This window comes from Scatophagus argus, chromosome 19, assembly GCF_020382885.2.
Source record: "Scatophagus argus isolate fScaArg1 chromosome 19, fScaArg1.pri, whole genome shotgun sequence".
Classification (NCBI taxonomy): Eukaryota; Metazoa; Chordata; class Actinopteri; family Scatophagidae; genus Scatophagus; species Scatophagus argus.
Genome location: NC_058511.1, coordinates 12,256,655 through 12,282,382, shown reverse-complemented (window position 1 = coordinate 12,282,382; position 25,728 = coordinate 12,256,655). Strand labels below are relative to the sequence as shown.

Below are 25,728 nucleotides of genomic sequence, written 5' to 3'. Positions count from 1 at the left end.
CGTCCAGCACACTTTCATTAAGGCTTTACAATGCAGAGAGACAGAGAGAGGACGAAAGAAAGACAACAGCGTTCACTTTGTTTGGCTGAAGTGCGACTCACGCTGCCTCACGACTTAGTCACAAGACAGTTTGAGCACACAAAGAGAAAAAGACGACTGCGTGCTGCAGATAACAGGGACTTCACTCTGCTCTGCTGATGTGTCTTACAGTTTATTACTATGATACTAATAATTAACTATAGACATGCTCATACACCAAAGACAAACAAGGAAGGTGCACACGATGTGAAAGCACAAAAACAAGCACCTGTTTGTCTGTAGTGTATTATGTTAAGCCTCTGTGTGACATGCCTGTCATTTTAGCTTCTCAACTAGAACCGTTTCCAGACATGGTAACAACAATTAAACAGGTGCGAGCACACAGTACTGCATGTACACTTTCTCCCCTGTTGTTCCTTCATTTCTTGGTTTAAACGTTCAGCTCTGAGCAGCATGATTCAAATCATAGGACATTATATTGACAAAGAAAAAGTTTTTTTTTTTGTGCATCATACAATTCAGGCCGGATTTTAAACGCAAAATCAACCGAGCTCAAACAAGCAGGCAATGTGGGGGTTCCATTGTTGATATTTTGTGGAGCAATTGCTATTAAATTACCCAGACAACTAGAACAAGCTGGGTGGAAAAGTATCATTTAAAATCCTGTTTGCTTCTCTAAATTAAAGTGAGAAAACAACAAGAGGACTTTGTTAGTTGTTGTTCGCTGGTTTATTGCGCTGAATCCATTTGGCTAACCTGATGTAAAGCCAGTTTTTCATGCTCCATCAGCATTCACTCACACTCCAGCCCGCACACGGACCATTCAGCTAGCCTTCGACTTGAGTGCAAATGCTCTGTGGCATTTGTGTTTGCTCATCCAGTCAGGTCTGCTGGTTACAGTTTACGGATGTGGGATTTTTCCTGTTACGTTTAGTGCTGTGGGTTTGTATTTTTACAACATGTTGATGTTGTTTTGCATTATTTATATAGCCTTTTTTAAATGAATTTGCTCATAGAAATGTTCCTATCCTTGTGGCAGTCAGAAAAGAGTAACCAATTAGAATTTCAGGGCCACTTTTTTCAGTTTCATAAATTCTGAAATGAAAAAAACATGAAGACTTAAAGACTTAAGAAAATATTTCCAGAACAAGTTTCCTGAGTCTATCTTCACAAGATAGTTTTCATATGCTGCAGCAAAACAACTTCCTCATCTCAATAGATCTTCAAAATTCTAGAATAAAATGTTTAGAGGCAGCCATCCAGAGAAACAGATGGAGAAAATACTTTTGTCGGTTTCGTCGATTCTCATCACATCAGACACATAAAACCAGAGGGACAAATCTCCCTTTCTAAACCTTTATCCAACCTTTCTCAGTCTGTCGTCATACTCTACTATTACTCCTCTCCCTGTCTTTCTATGGCACCGTTTGACTCAGTCTGTTGCTTGACCCACGCTGGTCTCCTTGGTCCTCCCCTCAATATCAAACTTGAAATTGCTCATCTGTTTAATGTCACCTTTGCTCAGGCTGTCAATTGTCTGTCTGGCCATCATATCTGCTCTTCCCATCCTCGCTATTGGTCTAATTCTACTGCCTGTGCAAGCCTATTTTCCTCTCCTCTGTCTCTCCTTGCTTTGGCCAAACTCACTTATTTTTCTCATTCAATCACTCATTTCTTGCTCCGCTCTCTTCAATCTCCAATCTCCTTCCATCCCCTATCTGCTCCGTCACTGTGGCTTCAGTTTCTCAGTTTTCTCAATAAATTCCACGATAACTCCACAGGATGTTTATGTCTTTCAAGATTGTTACCGCATGAGATTCAGCAATTCCTGCTGTCACTTGGCCAAAAGACACGGACGATTACAAGTCGAACCCTGATCAATCACAGCTTGCCATTTTTCATGGTCTGCATGAAGTACACAGGTGATCAGGAAGGAGGTGTCGGGGTTTGACTTCATCGTTCACTTGGCAGTACAAACCTCACTTCTACATTTACAAATGTGGCGGCAGTAAGTAGTAAGTCAAAGTGATGGGAGGGGAAAAGCAAGGTGAGCAGAATGGTAGTGCTAGTAACTCTAAAATAAGGTGAGGAATAACAACAACATATACAGTATATTAGAAATAAAGACTTTATAATATTTCTTCCCCTCAAAGAGCATTTTCTTTGGCTGTGTTCTTATGCTCTGCAGTGAAATTACCTAAGGCACAACATGTTAAAATGCCATGTTTCTGTGCTGTGAGACAGATATATGCACTACTACAATGAAGGTCTTATTCGGATGCTCTCCCTCGTGAATGAGGAATTCACCCTGTTGCATTAGAGAGAACACAGAGAGGAAGCAGGAGGGAAAGGACGAGTGAGCAGTTTCACAGTCTATTCAATACGATTAATTATTTGAAACAGAGCCTAAAGTTGTGTGCCAATCCTTCCATGAGGGATGCCTTAAAGCAGTAAGAGTGTATATTTATACTTCTAGCTAGGGCTGTCACGCTATCAGATTTTCACTGCACAATACTCATGGCCAAAAGATTTCACAATGAGGATGTGACTGTGGATCTATAGAAAAAGTAAAAAAAAAAAATGCTACCAGTAAAATGTATTTTTTATACTTTGACTTTGTTCACTGAGCTTTTTGTCTCTTTTTTGGCAAATCAACTACACTCAAACTATGACTGTAAAGAGGTGGAGCAAGTATTTTTAGAATTATCATTAGAAGTAGATCTACGTTATATTTTCTGAACTACCCAAATTCAACCACCTCAACAACAAGAATTGGAAACCACTACTTTTTTAAAACAGTTTTTCACATTTAAGGCCAAAATGACCACAAAATACTCTTCCTAAATATTGGCGTTGTTTCAAATGCTGCAGTTTCCTGATTCGATATTTCTCCAGAGAGAAATTAGCCCACTTACATGCAAATTAGCGAATTGCGTCATCTGGAGCTCATGGCTGGCGACTGAAAAATGAGTACTGCTAAAGAGTCGTTTTACAGGAAAAAGCAAAGCAGCACAGCCTGTACAGAAGTGAGCGACCTTATCTCAATAAAATACCAAAAGGTCAGGGAGAAACAAGCCACCTTCATCTGCCCATGTGTGTAAACTGGGTTGGTGTGTGTGCGTGGGTGTGGGTGTGTGTGCGTGGGGGGTTCTGTATGCATACATTTATGCCTGTGTAGTTGTGGTTCTGTATGTAACACTGTGGGTAAGTGCGTTATACTGTAAATACCAAAAGGCCATGACAGGAGCTAGATCTGCCTAATGAAAGAGCACTATCTCCACTTTACAGACTTACTGCAAATGTCACACTGACCATTTGCTTGTGGATGTAAGAACACAAACAAGTAAAGCCATGCCAGTTCTTCTCTCAACATTTCTTATTTTTTGTTTAGCCTTTGAACTACCCACTAGCTGCAAACATCTTTTTAGACGGACTGAAAGGAATTTTAACATTACTCACCCTTCCCCCGACCAAGCATCTTATCTATCCCACAAACACTCATTTTTTTAATTATCTCCATTCTTTTGATTACACTGACATCATATTCCAACAGGGCAGCGTGGAAAAAGAATGAGGAGACTTAAGTGTATGTCTTTGTTCTGGGTAATGTTTCTAAACTATCTGTCTAAACAGAAGTGGAGAGAGCAACAAATATTTTATGCTATTTCCTTTATTGTGTAGAGAACAAAGAGGAAGACAAAAACACATAGAGGAAAGAAGGAAAACAACATGTGACACAGGTTGTCATCCTAATGCACGACCTGCATGACCAAATGACAGAGTGAAGCATTTAGAGACTAAAGGGCCACATACTGCATTTCCCTCAGGAGCAAGTAGACAAAAACGGAACTAAAAGAGGGGGAATATTGAACTTACCTTCATCAGGGGGGCCAGAAACAAGTTAATGATAATATCCTGACCTGTCTGTGTCATGTTCACAACTTGTTTCACGTGGCCCCAAGTCATGCAAAAGAAACAATATTCATACGCATTATTGCAAAAACAATTACTGCAGGTTTAAGAAATCACACTGTGTTTTTTGGATGCCAGATGTCCAGCAATCAAATATATTTACATTCAGTAATCACATGTCTTGTGGTTTTAATTGTTAGCAGCAGAGTTCACTGTTCCCTTGCCCTCCGCAAACACGCCATATTGGGTTGTGTATCACGGGCTGTGTTGTGGATTACGTTGTACTGTGGATTATAAGATTAACATATACACAATCGAGCACTGTGCAGCACCAGAAAACATGCGCTGAAACTCAGTGGTACCCTGTAAGGGAGAGGTTTGTAGAGGAAGATAAACCCAGCACAAATAATTTAACCAGGAGACATCACTTTCTGTGGTGTGATTCACAGTTTGACAGGGTGATGCCATATAAAGATTGAGTATAAAACTCTGTGGTATAATCTAGATGATACACGAAACTTAATTCTTCCAACCACACATACGTTACCCATACAATATCTAATGCATGTTTTTACTCAATCATGTGTTAGTGAGTCAGGTGACAGCACACTGAAAATTAAAAGTATGCAGTGTAGCTGCCTCCTAATTTCAATTATTCATGATACAAGCAATCTCAGTTGAACTGTTGGATAAAAAGTCAATTCTTTAGTCCCTGCAGCATCAATGACTGCACTGAGCAGTAATACTGCTGAGAACTGGCTGAGTAATTCCTTTCCTATGGAGACAGAAATGCCACAAAACCAAACTCATGTTTCCATTGTGGTTTTTATACTAGTACTACTTTTTTAGAATGACTGAGGCGTTTCCCTACCTTCCTCCTTCCAACTAAATGAGTGATTTTCTAGTTAACAAAGTTACTTTTACTTATTGCAGTGGATACCCTGGTGCTGAGTCACTGCTCTCTTAAGGAGCTGTTAAAATTAAAGTATATTCAAACCAAGATGATACAAGTTCTGCAGGAACAGGAATCACTGTGGTTACTGCAGGATAAGCTCATATTTAATATGCAGAAGGTTCTCTTCAGTCTCTTCTTTGCTTTAAATCCGTGATCATTGCTCACCTGACTGAAAGCGGGTGGAGAGGGACCACATGCAGGAAACAACAAACGTGTCTGCTGGTGATGAGATGTCCAGTGAGTTCAATTTCTTTTACTTTGTGATTATACCGATAAAAATCTGTGACGTGTTGAACCATAATGTAACAGGGGGACAAGTATTTAAGAGTCAAAGTCACAAACTGATTTGACAGTTAAAGAACAATATCCAAGGTTGCAAACATGAGCTTAAAGCTAAAAACCAGGGCACAAAGATTGTAACAGGAAAACCATGCGAAGAAAACTGATTCTGATGAATAAGTTAAGAGGATGACTGTACTACGTCTTCTTAAAATGCACAGATGTGAATTTAAAAGCTTAAGTATCTTATAAGCTTATATGAGGGAGACAGGCACTTAATTCCTACCACTTCACTCACAGACAGAGAGCATTAGGACTCAGTATTTAAACACCACGACGCTGCACTGTGAACAGTAGACAATAACATCGGAGAGCTGGATGCAGAGCTCAGTTGTACCTCTCATGCATTTTAAATGTGTATGCATACTTGTGAAAAACACTGACAGAAACAGAAGCTTTTTGATGATGAGGAGTGTGAGATAAACATCCCCCTGCTCTGTCTCTCACTCCCACACAGTCAGTGTCGCTCTTTGTCTCTCACAGACAGCCCAGTGATCCACAAAACATTGTGACAGCCTAGTTCCACTCATGCTGACAGCCTCCCTCTCGCTCTCTCTCTCTTTCTCACACACACGGAACAGACACACACCAATTAATGTAGCTACTTGACATAGTGGGACTTGTGGAGTCCCTGTCAATCCATAACATACTGTATATGAGAACGTTTTCATGTGCTCATGAGTACTTGAAGGTATACAAACGCTCCTGCTAACCACATGATAACAATGTGAGAATTTATTCATGCATTTGCAGTTATCTGTGATCCCTATGCACATAAACATGCTGCTTTAACCTAAATAAGATTTAAAAATGGCACATTCAACATGTTTCTTTTTTCCTTCACGCAGTCCATATCTAACATATTATATAGTAGTTCAATTACAGAATATTTAACATCGAGCCTGCATAAAAATCTTCTTTGGTTTGTCTGTCAGCTCATACGATGGGGATCATCAGAAGGCTGGTTTGAATATAATCACTAAAATGATGAAAGTAAAGCTTGAAGTTCAAAGCATGAATGCTCAAGCTTGGCTTTTAGATAGATAGATAGATAGATAGATGACATTATTCATTCCCGAGGGGAAATTAGGTGGGCAATCTGTGGGCAATCATTAATTTTATGTCATTACATTTCTATTTTTTTTACAAAAAAAGCTGCCACTTTTCCCTACAATCTACATTCACCATGTTACACTGATGTTACTGATGTTTCAGAGGGAAGAGGCTATTTTATAGTCAGCTGAGATTCACTGGGTTTTTAAGATGTTCTGTTACTGTACATGCATTCATTTTACCTTATAAATTCTACCCAATTCTTTACCCTGCACATCTGTCTGAATCACAACAAAGCAGTTTAAGTGATTAAATTAAATTACAAACAATGATTTCTACATCTCATCCAGATGCTTGCCATTAGGGAAACAGACACTGCATTCGCCATCATAACTGCCAATCGATCTTGGCTTACAACAAAGATATAAACTTGTTGCATCCCACATCTGTTGCTCTGGCAAAGCCGGATGAGACACTGCAACAAACTGATTCTGATAAACTGTTTAAGCTGTAGACATACAAAAACTGCTATGAATGAATAAAAGCTTTATTGTCATTGTACATCACTACAACAAAATTAGATATGCCTCATTTGAAACAGTGCAAAACATAAAAGATAAAAGATTTCCATTCACACAGCCACCAATATCCACAGTCATACAACTATAAGAGTTAACTGATATTCATAAAATCATCACCTGAAAGTCTGTTTTCTATTCAGGATAAAAATTCTCTGTTTGCTCCCGGCATGCTGTTAACAAGCCTCCAGCATTCGACAGACTTTAGGGGCACATCAATACTGCCTGTCTGGCTTCAACCCACGTCCCACAGTGGTCAACAGTGCCACCTGGAGTTCAAAGGGGGCTACACGTCAAAATAAACCGCTCAATAACAAGCCTTGGCAGGTTTAAAATTCTCTTCATCAATTTTTGGTTGTATTGATTTGATTTGTGCAGCATTTTTTAAGAAAATGGAAATACGCTTAGAAATCCAGCTATGAGCACATTATTGTCCTGTTTGTGAGCACACAGCACCCTCTGGTGGCTCAGTATTACACAAATACGCAAACACAATGAGGCTCTGGATGTACTAACCAAGTTGTAGTGAAGTCTCAGTGTGGTAATAACCATCTTGTTGCTTCTTTTTCAACATGGAACAAAGATCCAACCGCTCAACTGTCTGGTCTCCAAAAAACCTGAGTGTGGCAATAAGAACAAAGTGACAGTGAGACACTGTAACACAGCCTCCAGCAGACAGTAAAAGGAAGATGTCAGTCAGTATCATCACTTGGCAGCAACTATCACAATGACAATCAAATTAAGCTTTGTAGTTCAATGTGCTGATTCAAAATGACCATTGTCATCCTAAAAAACAACAAAACTGGAAACATAACACGATGCAATATGATGCTGCCCCTATAAAACTGATCTACTGATCGAGGGTCTTGAACAATTTTAAAATACTAGTGAATCAATCAAGACATCAAGCGTTACAGCTGGATTTGTCCAGTATTTCTTTCCTGTTACTACCGAATAATATGTCGTGTTTACATATATAACAAGCAGACAGTAAAGACAGAAAGCATTACACAGTGTCCCACTGTACTTATCATAGAGTACAGTTCCTCAAAAATACTTGGTTGCCTAAATTCTTTGCTTGTTATATTACAAAATAACCAAGCACCTACTTGTTAGTGTAGCTGGAGTAGAGAGATGGGTCCACACGCTTTATACCCTGTGAGCAGCAAAGGGAATATACTGTTTATATCATATTTATTGCACTTTTAGGAACATGCACATTCATTCTTCACACACACACACACACACACACACACACACACACACACACACACAGAAATATATACACGCACACACTGGGGGAAGACAAGAATGCCGCCCGGCAGACGCCAGGCAGGATAAAATGTCATCAGGTGTCAGGGATAAAGAGACAGATGCTGTCCTTCCTCTGTCTCTCCCCTCCTGCTGCTTATCTTTCTGTCCTTTGACACCTTCATCCCCTTTCTACATTTCATATTCATTCCCTCAACCACTCCATTGTTTTCTCCCCAATTTGTCATATACCTTTCTCTTAAAGCTGCTCCACCCCTGATCCATCCTAACCTAAAAGGTTCATAAACCATAATATTATTTTAATTCTATTTTCTTTTAAAATATCACAGAAGCTGTGTTACTTCCATTGCAAGTCTGGAGCAATAATTTGGCAACTAACTATTGGATGGGACATTTTAGAGCCGCTGAGAGGAATGTGAATGGAATGAAAGAAAGATGGCTGGCGACAGAGGAGTAACACTGCAGCTGTTTGGCAAAAAAAATTAACAGACTGGGAAATCAAATGAAAGCATAACTAGAGTTAATAACGCAATGCAAACTATGCCAACAGTATCTATTAAAATACAGTACCAAAACCAGTGCAACTTTTTTTTTCTTTTCTAACTTTTATTTATAATGTGACTCAGTTGTTGAATGTAATATTTAATTGGTATGGAGACTTAATCACCAAATGGCATTTACCTAACATGGATCAGTCACATGTGTGCATACCTGAGATCGTAGCTTTGACGCTCTGGACAGCTTCATAATGGTGAGGTGTGGTTCAAACCCACGGCTGTCTCCTTGCAGAAGACCCTGCTCCTCGAAACGGCTGCGCAACAACTCTGAATGTTTTAAAAACATATATAAGTAAGGTATATAAGCAACCATTTATGTGATATAATACAGAAAGAAGTGAGGTGACAGAGGCCATAAGAAGGATTCAAACCCACAAAATCATGAATATGCTGTACAACCATCTGGATTTCCAGTTTGCCACCTCAAATCTCCTCATGGACTTTTGTAGAAGCCCGAAAGGAGGTCACAAACAGAGCACACAGATGGCCGAAAGGGTATGTTAAAAGATGGAAAACAATGCTTTTAGTCGAGTATCGTGTGACCAAGCAGACAAAGACACATGCGTGAACAAGGACACGAACACACAGACAACCAGCAAGGACAGACACACGCGGTCAAAAACACACACACCAACCGATGAGGTTTAGAGGGAAAGCACAGAGGTATTTTTAGAAAAGGAGAGAAAGGTTAGTAAATAATCAATAACAGTGGTGGAGGGTGCAGACGAGAGGACGGGAGAGGCTGACTTCCTGCCTTATCTTTGTTTTTCTTTACTGACAGAAGCAAAGTGGACTTTCTATTTGTAAACCTCTGTTGTTGCAGTTTCATTTTTCATGTCAGACATTAATAAAACTCAGTGGAAAAAGATGGAACTACTAGGCACCATTTTGATGAAAGCTCTAGTAAAACAATCAGTAAAATAAACAGTCCTTAACACCCACATCTGCAGATCTTACCGTTTCAACACTGGCACTTTGACAATGTGCTCCAATTAAGTCACAAATGATACTTCATTTGCTAAACTCAAAAGTCATGCCTGTCCTTTATTTGAAAACATTTAATTATATCAATAGAAGGCAGATTAACAACAATGCATGAAATACTAGTAATCCTAGCCTTCAGTCATTAAGTAGGAAGAGGTCATTAAATACTGTGAGGTATTGTTTCACAAAACAGGTTCCTTTATACAGACGTATGGAGCTGACGTCCATTACAACTGCCTAAATGCTGATTGCAAGCATATTCTGTATGCATGTGTGTTTTAAGATGTCATGGAGTTAACAGGGACTCTCTAACTGGAGTCTCTGTTTAACAGGTCATACAAGGGTTTAGATCAGACAGGAGAGTTAAGTGTGTTTCGGCCATTTGTGGCCAGATATTTGACATGTCAAGATTAACTGAGTGAATTGAATAAAACTGCTTAAAATTCTCAGTCACTCAGTCACTGAAGGATTTGGGCTGCTAGTGTCTGACTAGGTCACTCATGGTATGTCTGGCTGTTCGTATGTCAGCTAAGAGCCACAGTTTGATGCCATGTAAATCCAGACTGCTGCATGTTATATGTCTTTATGTAAGAGACAAAACTCTCTGGGACACCCTCCTCTGGTCATTTGGTATGAAAAGCTCATCACTGTGTCCTTGTGTACTTACTGATAAAAAAAAAAAAACATTTAATTCTAATGGAACACTTTTTAATATAAAAATAAAACCTGGGCCTTTGTGGCTCTGTTGCTCTAAAAAGATTCATTTATTACATTTAAATCAAGCCCGAGACAAAATGGCTTTTGGGATTTGTCTCAACTTGGCCATCACTAATATGCTAAATGTAATATTTGCTTGGATCTGCACAGTTAATACATTTGTATTAACTGTACAGACCCAAGCTAGGAAATCCACACCAAAATAGAATCCAAACATTCTGCCCTAACACTGTGTGTTGTGACTATTTAATAGTTTTGGATCACATACAAAGTGAATAACAAGTCAAAACCTCCTTGTTTCCTGTTGTGTAAATGTGCACAATTACATGTCTACATTCAGAAATTACAGCACACTTTTTTTAGAATGGAAATGGGCCATATTGAGCATATGAAAGCTCATTTACTTCGTGCATGTGTATGTGTTTGTGTGTGTGCTGGTGTTGCAAGAGAAATTGAGCGGGAATCCTCTTAGAAATGTTGGCTTAACGTTGTTGCCAAAGGGGCAACACACGGAAGTGCTTCCGCACACAACCCCACACATGCCAAGATGAAAAAGCACAAATGAAGACATATGTCAAATGCATAAATCCAGGTACACACAAGGGTTGTAATGAACAACACACCAAGAAAGACAATAATGGAAAAAAAAAATAAAAGTCACACAAACGTCACACCATTTGACCGAATACACTTAAACCGTTTTAAGAAACATGATACACTGATGAGAAAATCAGTATAAGTGCTTGACTATCCCAGAACTAGAGTTTAAATCCACGGGCACACCACATGTTCTTACGAGTTTTACTTAAGTGAATTTTTACACCCTGCATGTACTGCAAATTACATAATTTAACATATACACTGGGCTTTCATAGGATTCCTCACCTCATTTCTAAACACAGTGTATTGATATTACTTGCCATTTGCCTCTAGAATTTTGTTTAACCCATTCTCCAGTTCACTCCAGGGCAAAGTCAGGCTTAGGTCACCTATGACTGAGTACGAGAGTTAGCTCGGTCAGCTTACCAGTAAGAACTCCCCAGAATGTACCCTTACATCTCTTAAAGCTGTCTAATCTGTGACCTTCCATCACAAAGCCCCCAGGACTGCAAGCATCCATAATACAGTGTTCTTAAGTAAGGCAACAAATCCTTCAACTAGCTGCAGGTCTCCTCAGCTGACCCCAAAGTTCAGACATCCCTCAGCAGGGACACAAAACTGAAGGTAATGTATTACATTAACATCTTCTGATGAAATGCATCTCCTTGTGAAATACAGTACAAGAAGCAGTCAGAAAACTATAAGATGAACATAAAAGGATTTCTATAAATACAGTGAAAGACAGATGGAAGTGCTAAAGGAAGACACAAGAAGAAAGAGAGATAAAATAAGACTGAAAAGCTTATCGTTCAACACTGACCTGCCAGACTGTCCAGTGAGTGTCTGTGCTGTCCGGGGGCCAGCCCAACAAACACCACCTCCTTCCTGAAATGACCGATCCCTGAGAAGGGCAACACCAGATCCCGCCCACCTAGCAGCTCAGTCAATGATGGCTCGACCTGAGCCAACACAGTTGCCGCCCTAAAAAGGAAATAAACACATGAATATGCACAAAACACACACAACACAACACACACCACCAATTCATAACTTAATCCTCTCCGTCCCTCTCTCATATTGCATAATCTAGTGATTAGTAATGACACAATCTTCAGCTCGATGTAGATTAAGCATCAGTATCATCATAACACGGCTGGCATGTTCCACCGCTGCACTGCGTTGTGACATGAGAAAGCCCATGCTACTGGAGATAACAATAACTTCAGAGTCTGAAATTTACTTTTATGAACCACATATTTAATGGTGGGATATGCTTTTCACAAGGACATTAACTACCTACGATAAACTGGTAAATGAAAAACAACGGAATGGGAAGAAACCTATGTCAGAACAAGAGATTTTATCCAGACTATTTATTGGACTGAGAGGATCAGACCACATTCAAGCCTCACTGTCGTTCAGCACTGTTTTCACGGTTCATTATTGGAAAATAAGCCTAATAGATATAGACCTATCAAACAGTCTTCCTGGAAGTGAAGAGAGAAAGAGATAAGACAGAAGGATGTGATGTTCTGTGTAATTAGTCACTGCAGTACACTGCATCCCTGTCTACAAGGAGGAACTTTAATCTGTACCTTGATTATGGCACCAAACACAGGAAAGATTTGGCTGATCTGATCCATTTGATGTTGTGATAAGGACCAGGATCACAGAGACTGAACGGGATAGCATGAGAGGATATGAATGTGGAAGTAATCTAATTTGAGGGGTACTCTGTTTGATTGAAGTTTAGCATTTTAGCTGCAGTGTGTGTTATATCCTGGGAGAGTATTAAGGAAAATGAAGAAACCAGGGCAAAAGAGGGATTTAAATCTATCCTAAATCACAGACCCAGACCCATTGTGACCAAACTTCTTAGGAGAAAGGACAGGGAAGCAGTGCAGCGGAGGGCCAAACCCTTCAAAAGTACAAATAACTACCTAAACGAGGACTTTGCATAGGCTGTGAGGCAAAAAGACAAGAGAATTATGTCTGTACTGACAGCTGCCAGAAAAAGAGGGAGAGAGTGTCTATCTTCGCTATGACAGATTACTCACACATCCACCAACCCAAGTTATAAATGACAGCAACACAAAATCAAAATAAGTAAGAACTACATGCAGGACAAAATGTTTCATTCTCTGTCTTGAGACAGTTTTGACAAATGCCTATTTTTAAGTGTGTGTGTGTGAGTGAAACTATCTCACTTTAATGTCTGCAATCTGAGGAACAAACAGAAATAACAAATGTTATCCATAATTCAGGAATCTCAGAATCACATCTCGATTACACTTACTCGGATGATGCTGTGAATATTCTGGGTTATAATGTTCATAGGAAAGATAGGAACTCACACGGAGGAGGGGTTTCAATTTACACTGCATGTTTGTGTCGATGTGGTGAGACTCACAGGTCTACTTGATCCTGATTGGCAAGATGAGTGACTAAAAGCGTGATGTGGAGAGTGGGGACAGGGATCATGGCTTTGGCCAACCGCGGCTCCTGTTGAAGCACCGCCTCTTGGACCTCAATCACAGCTGAACTGATCTGTCATTGGACAAACTGATTTTCAATCATGAGCAACTATCAGTTAGGAGACAGCAGATGTTGTCACGTACAGTGACTGCTAGTTCTCTCATGTCTTTCACGATCACTCCTCTCTTTCCAAGAACTGGCTTGCTATGGAAAGGAGGTGAGAATAATGAACGCAGGAGAGACTGGGGCCTCTTGTGCAGTTAATGCATCACAGATGAGGAGTCATCAATAGGCGACCCTGAAGAAAATCAATGTTCAATCAGAGGAGCTCTTTGGTCAATAAGCATTTCGATTTAAGTGTCATCATCTGTTAGGATATTGAATCTTGAATGTTTTGTTTTTTGTAGATGATTTTTTTTTCCCCCAGTATAGACTGATCTATACTGACCGTGACAAAGTGTCAAACAACATTGTCTTCTTCACAAAAGAAAAATTCACAAGGTTTCTGAAACAGGATCTCTTATCTCCTCTACAGTTTTTAACCCAACAGGAGACAACAGTGTTAAATTTTTTCTGCATCAAACAAAAAAGAAAGCAGTGGCAGCTACAACAATGATTTACACTTCGCACTTGACGAGTGAAACATGAAAAAAAACAACAGAAATTACATCCCCCTCCCCTTTTTTTTCTTGAAGCATCTCACCAGCATTACTACAAATCACTATCAATTTGCATTACTGCCAATAGCTCCCCAAAGCCTAACAGAATTTCACACTTTTGAATAATGTTTTACACCAATTAATCCAACACATTTGAAAATGCTTTAAATGTTTTCCTTTTTTTTATAGAAACAAGTCAAAAGTACAGCAGCTCCTTACCTGTGTGTTAGTTATGGGGATTGAAACAAAGTAGTTGGGTCGCTGGTTCTCTTTCTTTTTTTTCTTCTTCTCCGCATCCTCTTCACTGTCCACTCGCCCTCCACTGTCTCCTCTCTTCCTCTTTCTCTTCTTCTGGGTTGACTCTGGGCTGGTGACTTGGGAGAAAGGGTGAGCATACTTAAGATTAAAATATACATATGTGTATAACCTACACTGAACTGCCAGTTAATTAGGTACAGCTAGTTAAAACTAATGCAGCCAAAAGCAGAGGCATCTTGCCAGCCTGCAACAGATTGAGGTACTACTTTGTTAGCCATTAATCTGCTACACTTAACTGTGTACAGCAGAGGGGGAAAAAAATCTCAATTTATAATTCAAAGAATTCTTGAAAAATAATTTTAAGAATGTACATACACCCTAACTCTTTCCATGTGGTGGGGCTGGTCAGAGAAAATGGAAGCTCTGACATTAAACTGTCCCAAGAATCAGCTGACTTGAGTTTTTTCTTCATCAATTTCCTCTTCTCTCTTCTCATCTTCCTTTTTATGTTCTTCTCACTTAATGCTCCTGGAGATGCTAAGAAAAGAAATAAATGACAATGCAACAAAAAATACAATGTAAATGTATGTACATGAACACAAAAACAACAAAACAAAAACAAAGGAGAGGACTCATACACAAGTGGTACATGTAGGACAAATAGGCATAGTTCAAGAACACACTACACCTCCTAACTCACAACTTACTGGCAAGGCCTGCAGTTATTCCCTAAAAATATTAAGTCCAGAAAAAATGTGTCTGATCCTACAGTAACATTTTTTTAGGATAATGTGGTGTACTAAGGTATAATTGAAATGAGAAAATATCAGCATACATCAACACATATATATATATATATATATTCAATCATGCCAAGTTATGAGAAAGGGATCTTGTTTTGTTGCCTCATGGGCATCAAATGCAGTTCTGTATGTCATTTTAAAATTGTGTGTTATTAGGACATATTGAAGCAGAGCTTGTATCAGATGAAGACATCTATGTGACTGATCAGGTGTAGAGCTTCCAACATGTCTGGTGCTTCACTGAGCTGGTGAGTTTGAACATCCTAGTGACATAATCTAAAGTATTGGGTTAATTAAGATAAATCAATATTCTTCAATTGCATCACATTGTGACTTGTGAAATGTTACGTAAATATCAAGTTAAAGACACTGGGTCAAAAACTCTTTCTTGGACTACACATGACAATAAAACAGTTTTAGTCTCATAAGTGTACACTAAAAATCACATTACACGGTGTTACTAAGTGATACCCCAAGTCTTGAGGGGATGTCTGAATGATCTCAATTAAATTTTGTCAAACCTGCTGAGGATCACAGGCACACACAGTTGTACTCACCGGACACTATGGAGGCTCCAGTGTCAGTCTCATCTTGCTGGACATCCATGCCAACTGCAGGCACCTCACCTGGAATCACTGTCATATTTTTCAGCCACTCGTTTTCTGTCAGATTCTGTTGTTCGACTGCACTTTCGCCACCACCCTCATCATCATCATCACCATCATCCAAGGCAGCGGCAGCGGTCTCTTTGCCGTAAGAGATATTGGCTGCCTGCATGTCCCACACTGTGAGCTGAAACAGACACGACTGTGCCTACAACAAGTTGTTAAGACCAGGTCACAACCATGAACTTCAGACTGTATTGGTTGTAAACTGAGGATAGGATAGAATGAGATTTCTTCTTTAGACGACTTTTATTTCATTACCTTAAATCGTAACCGGTGTGCAGATGGCTTAAGCGCGCTGACGTTATGACCGTGACTGGTAGATATAAGATTCAGCCTAAGAACTGATACCCCACCGACAGCAAAAAATGTCTGTAAACCAACAAGTTTTGAACAGGTCCATCTGATCGGGCTCAACAGGACGCGGCCAAGGAGCATGACACTCCACCCAAGTGTGACAAACTTTTAAAAGTCAGCTAATGTACAGCCAACGTTAACAGCTAGCTAGTTAACCGACATTACAGCTAACCTAGCCATAAATACAGATCATATGCCCACACCTCTCCTCGGGATCGTTACTCAGGACAAACATGTAAAGTCAAACGCTGCCTCTGTGTAGCTAGCACCTGTTGAAATGAATCAAACAGCCATGCTGCAGAACAACTGCTGAGCTAGCTTAGCTGTTGGCTAACTGCCTATAACGGAGTTGTGCAGCTAACTGGCTAAACTAATCGGATTATCATTTTGATAACTTGTCATTATGTTGGTGCAAAAAGGTCTTTGGTGGCAGTCACTGTCACGAAAAAATTGAACAAATAAAGGAAAATAACATTTCGCTTCACAGCACGGGCAAATTTGGAATGCCGACCGGAAAGAGCTTGTTTGTAAACAACGTCGAACGTCCGGTTTGGTTTTTCAGCGCAAAAGTGCTTCTTGCTTTCCAGGAAAAATATCTGTCACTTCACTTAAATCAGAATCAGAATTCCTTTATTAATCCCTGGAGGGAAATTCTTGTTTCTACAGACAATTGCACATGCAGTATTCCCGACCAAGAAAGGAGAAAAGTGCAGAGTATATAAATAGGATAAACAAAAACTAAAATCTCAAGTACAGTAGTATTTACAAAAACTGTATTCAAAAATTTTTTTAAGAAAATTTAAAAATACAGGTATGTACAATGTGTAAAAGTAGCCAATATGTACATTGTATAAACAGTGAGTGTGTCCGTCACAGTGCTGAGTTTAACAGTTTGATGGCGACAGGCAGGAATGATTTCCTGTGTCGCTCTGTGGTGCATCGTGGGAGTATGAGTCTGTTGCTGAACGAGCTCCTGTAGCTGATCAGCACATTGTGGAGAGGGTGAGAGGGAAAGTCCAGTATAGTTCTTATTTTGGACAACATCCTCCTCTCAGACACCACCGTCAGAGAGTCCAGTTCCTCTCCCACAACATGGCTGGCCTTCTTGATGATTCTATTGAGTCTGTTGGTGTCCCTCACCCTCAGGCAGCTGCCCCAGCAGGTAACGGCATATGTGATGGCACTGGACACCACCGACTCATAGAACATCCTCAGCATCGTCCTGCAGATGTTGAAGGACCTCAGCCGCCTCAGAAAGTAGAGGCGACTCTGGCCCTTTCTGTAGACCATGTCCACATTCTTGCACCAGTCCAGTTTGTGGTCTAAGTGCACCCCCAGGTATTTGTACTCCTCCACCACCTCCACAGTGTCCCCTTTGATGTTGATAGGGGTCACTGGAGCCTTAGTCCTCCTCAGGTCCACCACCAGTTCCTTGGTCTTTGTCACATTGAGCTGTAGGTGGTTTTTCCCACTCCATGTGACAAAGTTGTCCACTACCGTCCTGTACTCTCTCTCATCCCCCCCAGTAATACACCCAACCACTGCAGAGTCATCAGAAAATTTCTGAAGATGGCAGGACTCTGTGCAGTGCGTAAAGTCTGTGGTGTAAATAGTGAAGAGGAAGGGAGAGAGGACAGTCCCCTGTGAAGCCCCGGTGTTGCTGATCACTTCATCTGACAGGCAGCACTTCAGGCGTACGTACTGCGGTCTGCCCGTCAGATAGTCTGCGATCCAGGACACCAGTGGGGCATCCACCTGCATCGCTGTCAGCTTCTCAGCCAGCAGAGCCGGCCTGATGGTGTCAAACGCACTCGAGAAATCGAAGAATGTGATTCTCACAGTGCTTGCCGGCTTGTCTAGGTGAGTGTAGACTCTGTTCAGCAGGTAGATGATGGCGTCGTCCACTCCAAGGCGGGGCTGGTAGGCGAACTGAAGGGGATCCTGAAGTGGTTGGACCATGGGCCGGAGCTGTTCCAGGAAAAGGAAAAAAATAATTAAAAAATAATTATTAACATTTAACTTTTAGTAAACATGATGCATTTAACCAGCTAAGTTACGACGTTTCAGAATTGCTACTGCATATGAAATACTATCTGTGAAAACATTCTACCTGTTCTAGACAACTCAGAGCTCACACAGAAAAAGTGCAATTTTCTAACTTAATAATGGATTGTTCTTAAAATACTACTAATACTGTGAACTTTGCTGAGTTCAGCTGATTTTTAAGATGTCAAAGACTTAACTGGCATTTCTGGAATCTGTGAATTTGTTTCCAAAATACCCTAAGAGTATGTAAATCTAAAAGATACATTGCACCAGATTCAAGGTTATGGTCATATACATGATACCATCAAAAAAGAAATATTGAATGGCCTTTAGAAAGGATCAGAGACAATAGGATTACACTCATACTTGTAGTTTATTAAAAGTATTAGGCATATTAATCATTGCACCTTATACACTTTGCACATCAAAATTTTACAGTAAGTACAGAAAAAAATGCACATTCATGCTTTAAAGCAAGCATTACCTTTATTGTATAATCTTTATTTTTTTTAAATTAATTGCTTATCTAGATATACTGACAAAGTTCATCCTTTGGCTAGTTACTGAGTTACTTATGTGCCCTTGAGCAAGTGACTTGCTCAAGGGCACATAGCCCAGCTAACGGAAGGAGGATCGATTAATGATGGAAAAATTCCACCAGTTATGAGCATTACTGGTATTACTACTTTCAGCAGGTGCGCAGGGGTCATTTCTAGTGGTATTTGGATGTCTTGATGTCTTGCTGTACTCTAGTAATTTGCTTTGTATATTGGAGACAGCAGCATCGTTTTGTGCACATGTGAGTAATCCACATTTCTCATGGTAGAAAACATTGACACACAATACAACATTTTGGAAAGAAGACAATTCTCTCATCTCTGGAACGCACATGGGCTGATGTCTGTGGTACATCAACACCAGAATGACAGGTTTATCATCTGTGGACACCAAAAGAAAGGAAGGAGTATGAAATATGAGCTAAAAACTTTAAGGTTCATTGTGAAGTGCAATTCGAGACACTGACCACAAATGGTATTCAAAAGGTTCATATTGTTCTTGTAAATACCTGAAGATTTTCTTTTAACAATACATCAATATGCTGAAAGCTAAACTCTGATTCTATAAAACTAATTAATTATAAGCAATTATCATTTCAATCTTTCCCTTACCAGTGACATTACTCAAAGCTGACTGAGCATCTGACCCCACGCGTGAAGTGACTGGGCAGAAGACAACCGTTATCCAGTAATCCTCCTGGCATTCAACAATCTGAACCTGACCCTGACATTGATTCTTCATTTTTTGCATCATTTGGTCAGGGACACCAAGGGTTCCGCAACAGGCAACACTCCGGTACTGCACTGTGGTTGTGATAAGACAAAAACACACACATTTATGCATTTACAAAAAACTGAGTAAACCTAACAGTGAAAAAAATGATTTGAAAATGATCATTTCTACTGGATTACAGGATATAAATTTAAAGGAGAAAGTATTTTTAAATTTGTTGTTTAAAAGGCCTGTCAGACATGGTAACTAAACAGCTGGAGCTTAAAATGTTTTCAACCCTTGTTAGCGAATACCACGAATTAGGCCTAGATAGATGTGCTCCCAGATTCAGTCAGACAGTCCCAGTGCTCCACCAAATGATGAAGCAGCATTGATGGAGCTGCTGCTGTAAAACTCTGACAAACACTGACATGATTATATATTATGTCATGAAAGTGTGCAAAGGAAGAAAGTTAGATTTACCAGTTTGGATAAAATATTGATGCGATGAACCACTGGCACTTGGGGTTTCAATACCTGGCAACACAAAAATAATGAGTGAACTTAGAACTTTGAATATTTTGTATGTGTTTCCATTGTCTAGAATAATCCTGAATGCTCAGTGGCATGGTTTTAACATATTTAACAGTCATAATAAGATTGATTTATATTTATCAGCAATTCTTTGATTTAAGCAGCTGCTGGGCAAAGGTCCAAAGTCAAATATGATTATACAACACACATTTGAAGTGATGTGCATTGAAGGGGCTGCTGTCGTGAACACTGACAATCATTAACTTTACTAAATATAATATATCATGAAAGTCATAACATGTCATGAAAGTGTGTAAGGGAAGAAAGTTAGATTTACCAGTTTGGTTAGACTGGAGAAGCAGTGGACCACTGGCACTCGAGGTTCCAATATCTGGCAAAGAGTATGTCACATGAAAAGGCATAAATACACTTCCTGACTCTTATAGTATATAATTTCAAAATCAACTCAAAAGTTATAATGGAATCTCAAAAGCGATTATGACTCATTAAACATGTCAGGAGAGTGTGAAGAGGAAGAAAGTGAGACTGACCTGGTTTTCCTTGTTCTTGGTCAGCATTTGAGGCATTGCAGGGCATCAGCTGATTGCAGGGTTCTGGGGTACTGGTCTGACAAAGAGCCTGTTTGGTACAATTGCACAATGACTAAACAGTCAATCTGTGATGACATATTATAAACTAAAGTTCACTGATGACAGCCCTGAGTCAAGTCTTTGAATATGGTCTGATTTATCAGATTTAAATTTCAGATTTTTTTATGTTTCTCAAGCACTTAAGATACAGTGACGTCAAAATAAAACAGAAACTGCATAATTAAGATCGTCACATTCCTCATCCGGTGGATATTTGCTGAATTCTTCAAGAAGACCAATGTGAGCATCAAGGAAAGCCTGCACATTGTTCATCTGGGTCTTCATGTCCTTCAGGATATGGAGGTAATCCACAAAGACCCCATTCCCAGTTACAGCAGCTGGAGGAAGACAATCAGGTTGTGTGTATGAGCATTTTGATGACTAATACACACAGTTACAATACTTAGAGCAGCTGGAATAGCTGTTAAATGTGAAAGTGAAAGTAGCTGCTAGCAGAGCTTTACATACCCCTGAAAATTTCATGTGGGATGAAAGCCTTCAGTTCTCTTATGACTGCATCAACTGGCTTCTGAAATAAAAACACAGTATTACAGAATAATCCTAGCATTTGTGAGAAGTCTCTATCCTTTTAATTTACCTCCATTTAAATCTCTCTTTATTCAGTTATTGTTAGTCCACCTGTTCATTTATAATTCCAAAGATGGTCCTTCTCAGTTGGAAGTTCTCAGCTCCAGGAAACAACTCAAGAAGCTCTTCTCGAGTCACAAACTGGATGTCCAAGTTAGTGCGTAAACCTGCCTCTGCAACAACATATGTGGAGTAGTTGGTACAGTGAAAGTACGTAAGTATTACCAACACAATTTACCATAAATATCAAAAGTAAAAGTAAAATAAAAAAATGGTCCCTGACTGTGTTTTTATTTATTTATTACAGATGATGTTTTTTGATTAATGTTACCGTTCTGTGAGAACTATGAATCTCTAAGAAGCTGACTAATCCCTTTTTTTCCACAGTTTAGTTACCTGAAGAAGTAGAAGGACACTAGTAGGACACTAAATCCTTCAGATTATCAGGGGAAAAAACAAAATCTCAAGATTTGGAGATACATGGTTTTCACTGGACTGGAAGAGCCAAAATCCATCCATCCATTTTCTATACCGCTTATCCGTCAGGGTCGCGGGGGAGCTGGAGCCTATCCCAGCTGACTACGGGCGAGAGGCGGGGTTCACCCTGGACTGGTCGCCAGTCAATCGCAGGGCCAACACACAAAGACAGACAACCACACACTCTCACACTCACACCTAGGGGCAATTTAGAGTAGCCAATTAACCTAATGTGCATGTTTTTGGTGTTGTGGGAGGAAGCCGGAGTACCCGGAGAAAACCCACGCAGGCACAGGGAGAACATGCAAACTCCTGGAAGAGCCAAAATTTGAGCTCAAATCTGGAATGTAACTAAAGGTGTCAGACAAAATGTAGTGAAAAAGTACAATCTTTGCCTCTGAGCTGTAGTGGACTAGAAGTAAAGTTGTATAAAGTAGAAATTCAGAACAGGTAGTCAACCTTAAACCTGTAAGTACACCATATAGGTAAAGTTACTTGGTTACAGCCAACCAATGAAATTCAGTTTACCACAGAGAGTGGCGTCTCTGTGTCCAGCACTAATGTGATCTGAACCCACATACCGTGTAGGTCTAAAAAATGGTCACTTACTTTCAAATTCACGGGCTGCTTTTTTGCTCTTGTTCTTTATTTTATCCAGCAACGACATGACTTCACCTGCAGAGTAAGAGGACACAAAAACAAGAATTATGACGCTGTCGTTACTGTGCGGTTTATACACACAGAAGAGGGCGCGGAAAGAAAAGGAAAATACAAACCTCTGAAGTGAAGTGATCACACGACAGACTGACTTAATATTAATTTGGTGTAAAGCGTAAAGCGATGGATGCTACTCGAGTTAGTTATTTTCACCAAGACAACACTCGAAAACGCATTAATCTCTACAACGGAAGATAAGCAAATACACTCAACAGAAAGTGAAAGTTAAAGAAATCGCTCGATGTCTTTACGTCGTGACGTTGAGGACGCTACGAACGTTCATTGGCTGCCGGAGCAGAGTGATGATGCAGTGATGTAATGTTCACGCACGCGGCTCTGAGACGTTTTGTTTTATTCAAACTAAATAAAACTATGTTTGGCAAATAAAAATGTGTGAACTGTATGTATGTATACAGGTAATATTTAGGTTAAATTATATTCCAAGCACGTGTGCTAGGCCCAAGATAAAAAGAAATAAAATTAAAGCTTGTCATCAATGTCAAATATCTCTTTCACATGAGTGTAAGTGTACATACTGTACTGCACATTTTCCCAGAAACTCACATGTCCAGTATGATTTTATAGGTTGAGGACAATTTGTCTCCTTGATCTCCAGGCAGCTGTTTATTACAGCCGTGCTCTGTCATTGTAGGTTCTTCCAGATGTGTGTGTCCCAGCCTGAAGGTGGCATCATGTTTCAGAGGCAGAGCCTGTTCACATAGGCCTTTACAGCAAAGCCAGCAGGGTGCAGCACTGTACAGCTTCCAATACCACTCTGCAACATCTTACCCTGCTCTAATTGACATAATTCACTGCCATATGTGGCTCAGTCACATTAACACACTTGTTGGCCTGTCAATAATCTGGGTCCTGTATGGCTGTGTAAACAAGTTGGACACCAGCAGCTTCAAAAACCAGGTCGTAATCTGACATTAGGATCAGTGGACCAAAATCATTTGATTAATTTGTAGTGCTTCATCATATAGAATCTTGTGGGACATTTTGAACATCTACTCTTGTCTCATTAAACTTTCTGTTGCTTTCAAATGGTTAGAAGGTGAGAGGACGGAACTCCATCTGCTGCGAGGGGCAATATGTTCTAAAACAAACCAAACAAAAACCATCAGTCAGCAACAATTACCCTGCTGTTGCATTCCATTTGTCATTGGCATTCATTTTACAACACTATAAGATCAGAATCAGGAACTTTCTTGTGTTGCATAGTTGGAATAAATAAAAAGGAAAGCATAACTGCCTGTTGTTTCCAATGTCATTCAGTCTGCAGGAGTTGGCAGACACTGACAGTAGGTGAAGTGTTTTTTTTTTTCTCTCCTGTGTCAAACTGCCACTGTGTGCTTTTCTGCAGGGACCGAGACGGCTCCTGGTGGCTCTGCTCGGTCTCCTTTATGTATGATGCTGGAATAAAAGACAGTTTTGTTAGGATCCCACTGTGCAACATGACGCTGTCTGTGTAATGACATCCAGAGTCTGTTTGAGGCAGTGAAAGTGTGTGACTACTCCTTCGACAGCTGAAGACAGGCAGCTGAGATGGTTTTGCAGACTTTTGACGAGTCTTCGGCGGCATCTACACAAATATTAATTATGTCAATAGAAGGATCAAAGCTTTAATTGCAATCTGTACAGCTGAAGTGTTTGGAGTATTTTCCTGTTATGGTTGGCTTAGTGGCCTTCACTATTTTTACAAGCAGTGGCAAGCTTTATCCAGAAGATGGTAATCAGGTATCAGAAGTCCATCTGTTTGATTCAGTGAATGTGAGAATCTTAATAGTGAAGTTTCAGGGGAAGATTTGGCCTCCAGCCTAACTTTCAGATCATGCCAACCCCGCAGTGCATCAGCAGATTTAAGGATGTAGCAAACAGTTAACACAAACAGATGTCTCAGTCCTACTTGCTGGTCTCATTTAATGAATATCAAGCTCATACCAAACATGTTCAGTTCTGAGTAAATGAGTAAAGATTTATTTATAGTGCAGTTTTCAGACCAAAAGTGCTTCATAATTAAAAAAAAATAGGGCACAAAATATCAAACTGGGAGGATAGCTGGCAAAATAAAAGCAACAGAAATTAGCAAAATAGAAATAACAAAAACTGCTGAGGCTGAAGGAATTACTGAGAAATAAAATACTCTAAAACTTATGTAACACCTTTCCAAACCTGTAGTAACAAAATGTTTCACAGAAGGCAGCAACTCAATAAAATCATGAGAAAAACAGATCAACTCCAGCAATTTGAGATCAAATAAACAAAAATGACAATTTATATAAAGACCATGTGGGTCAGTAAGAATATTAAGAGATCACATAAAACCAGGATAAGCTCACAGACAAAAGCATGTTTTCAGAAGACAGTTAATCCAGGTCTTTTGGAACACATAAAAAGACCTCAAAGCACATACATATGAGAATGTATGAAGAGGTCAGAAACAAGAGACCACGAAGAGCCCGTGAGATCAATTCTAACACTGGAGGCCAGTGTAAGGCTGCTTAAACAGCTGTGATGTGGTCATGAGACTTTCTGTCTCATGACCACATCACTGGTTCTGTGTAAAAGCCAGTCACTGTAATCGATTGACAGAATTTTGTTTCAAAAAGCTTAAAAGGCTGTCACCATAATCAAGTGGTCTCTCCATGTGTTTGAGACTTTAAATCGTTCAAATGTTTCGAAATATCTCTAAGATGATAAAACAGGATGCAGCCCAAGCTTTGTGGCACGTTGCTCCAAACTTTAAATACCAAACAAAACAAAAACAACGAGCCCCTTTGCCTTAAGCCGAGCACTGGGAACACCCAGTCAGGCACTGGTTGTACCTATTATATCCTCTGCCTGCTCCATCGTCTGCTGTGCAGAGTTAATGCTCGATGCTGCAACACAATGGTAGATATAAAGTAAATTGACACTGGGAGAAATGTTTGTGTATGAGCTTAAGACTTCAACAGTGTGATCAGGAGTATCAGACTCTTGTTTAGTTTGGATCTTGTCATGATAACAGGATTATATACAGTGTGCACTTCAGTTACTGTAGTCAATAGCAGTGAAGTGAAAACAGCAGCATCTAGGCAAATAAAGTAACAGGTGTGGATGTGTTTCTGTGACAGTCTGATACCTCTTTTGGCAACACCAAGTGAGATGGCAAAGTGGAAGAGACAAATTTACATAATACCAAAAAATATTTCTTCAGGGAGCTGAAAATGATGTTGCAAGAC

At 39.8% G+C, this 25,728-nt stretch overlaps 2 protein-coding genes across 9 annotated transcripts in view; both read right to left on the bottom strand.

Annotated features, from left to right (window-relative positions):
* LOC124050405 (A-kinase anchor protein 7-like) overlaps window positions 1-16,757 on the bottom strand; it is a 37,262-nt gene extending 20,505 nt beyond the window's left edge. For 2 of the 5 annotated variants that reach the window (XM_046372897.1, XM_046372899.1), the window contains exons 1-10: window positions 16,128-16,757; window positions 15,759-16,014; window positions 14,774-14,935; window positions 14,360-14,514; window positions 13,417-13,553; window positions 13,214-13,228; window positions 11,827-11,987; window positions 8,860-8,972; window positions 7,986-8,032; window positions 7,393-7,493 (exon numbers count right to left, since the gene is read on the bottom strand). In XM_046372897.1, coding sequence (XP_046228853.1) covers window positions 7,393-7,493; window positions 7,986-8,032; window positions 8,860-8,972; window positions 11,827-11,987; window positions 13,214-13,228; window positions 13,417-13,553; window positions 14,360-14,514; window positions 14,774-14,935; window positions 15,759-16,014; window positions 16,128-16,304 — 1,324 coding nt within the window. In that variant the 5' untranslated portion in view covers window positions 16,305-16,757. Of the gene's footprint in view, window positions 1-6,830; window positions 7,163-7,392; window positions 7,494-7,985; window positions 8,033-8,859; window positions 8,973-11,826; window positions 11,988-13,213; window positions 13,229-13,416; window positions 13,554-14,359; window positions 14,515-14,773; window positions 14,936-15,758; window positions 16,015-16,127 lie in introns of those variants that run through there. The other 3 variants (XM_046372900.1, XM_046372901.1, XM_046372898.1) reach the window with 3 other exon arrangements.
* Window positions 16,758-18,623: 1,866 nt separating this feature from the next.
* Window positions 18,624-22,742, bottom strand: LOC124051018. Of its 4 annotated transcripts, none has more exons than XM_046374033.1 (10): window positions 22,564-22,742; window positions 22,397-22,462; window positions 21,362-21,483; window positions 21,191-21,251; window positions 20,921-21,060; window positions 20,624-20,711; window positions 20,410-20,463; window positions 20,022-20,075; window positions 19,439-19,636; window positions 18,624-19,207 (listed from the first exon to the last, which is right to left on the bottom strand). In XM_046374033.1, exons 2-10 carry the CDS (start codon window positions 22,452-22,454, stop codon window positions 18,888-18,890), a joined length of 1,095 nt encoding a protein of 364 aa, XP_046229989.1. In that variant the 5' UTR covers window positions 22,455-22,462; window positions 22,564-22,742; the 3' UTR covers window positions 18,624-18,887. The 4 variants fall into 4 exon arrangements, with proteins under 4 accessions (XP_046229989.1, XP_046229993.1, XP_046229991.1 ...); XM_046374037.1 differs by having other exon boundaries at window positions 19,439-19,630; XM_046374035.1 differs by having other exon boundaries at window positions 20,624-20,714; window positions 20,924-21,060.
* Window positions 22,743-25,728: the final 2,986 nt, after the last annotated feature.

Bases quoted from the DNA above. Each gene is read 5' to 3' on its own strand.
- LOC124051018 (XM_046374033.1), bottom strand. From the start codon at position 22,454: ATGTCGTTGCTGGATAAAATAAAGAACAAGAGCAAAAAAGCAGCCCGT. The intron at 20,464-20,623 runs GTCAGTCTCACT...ACTCTTTGCCAG, and splicing joins CCAAGAACAAGGAAAACCAG to ATATTGGAACCTCGAGTGCC. The intron at 20,076-20,409 runs GTAAATCTAACT...TTGTGTTGCCAG, and splicing joins TCTCCAGTCTAACCAAACTG to GTATTGAAACCCCAAGTGCC.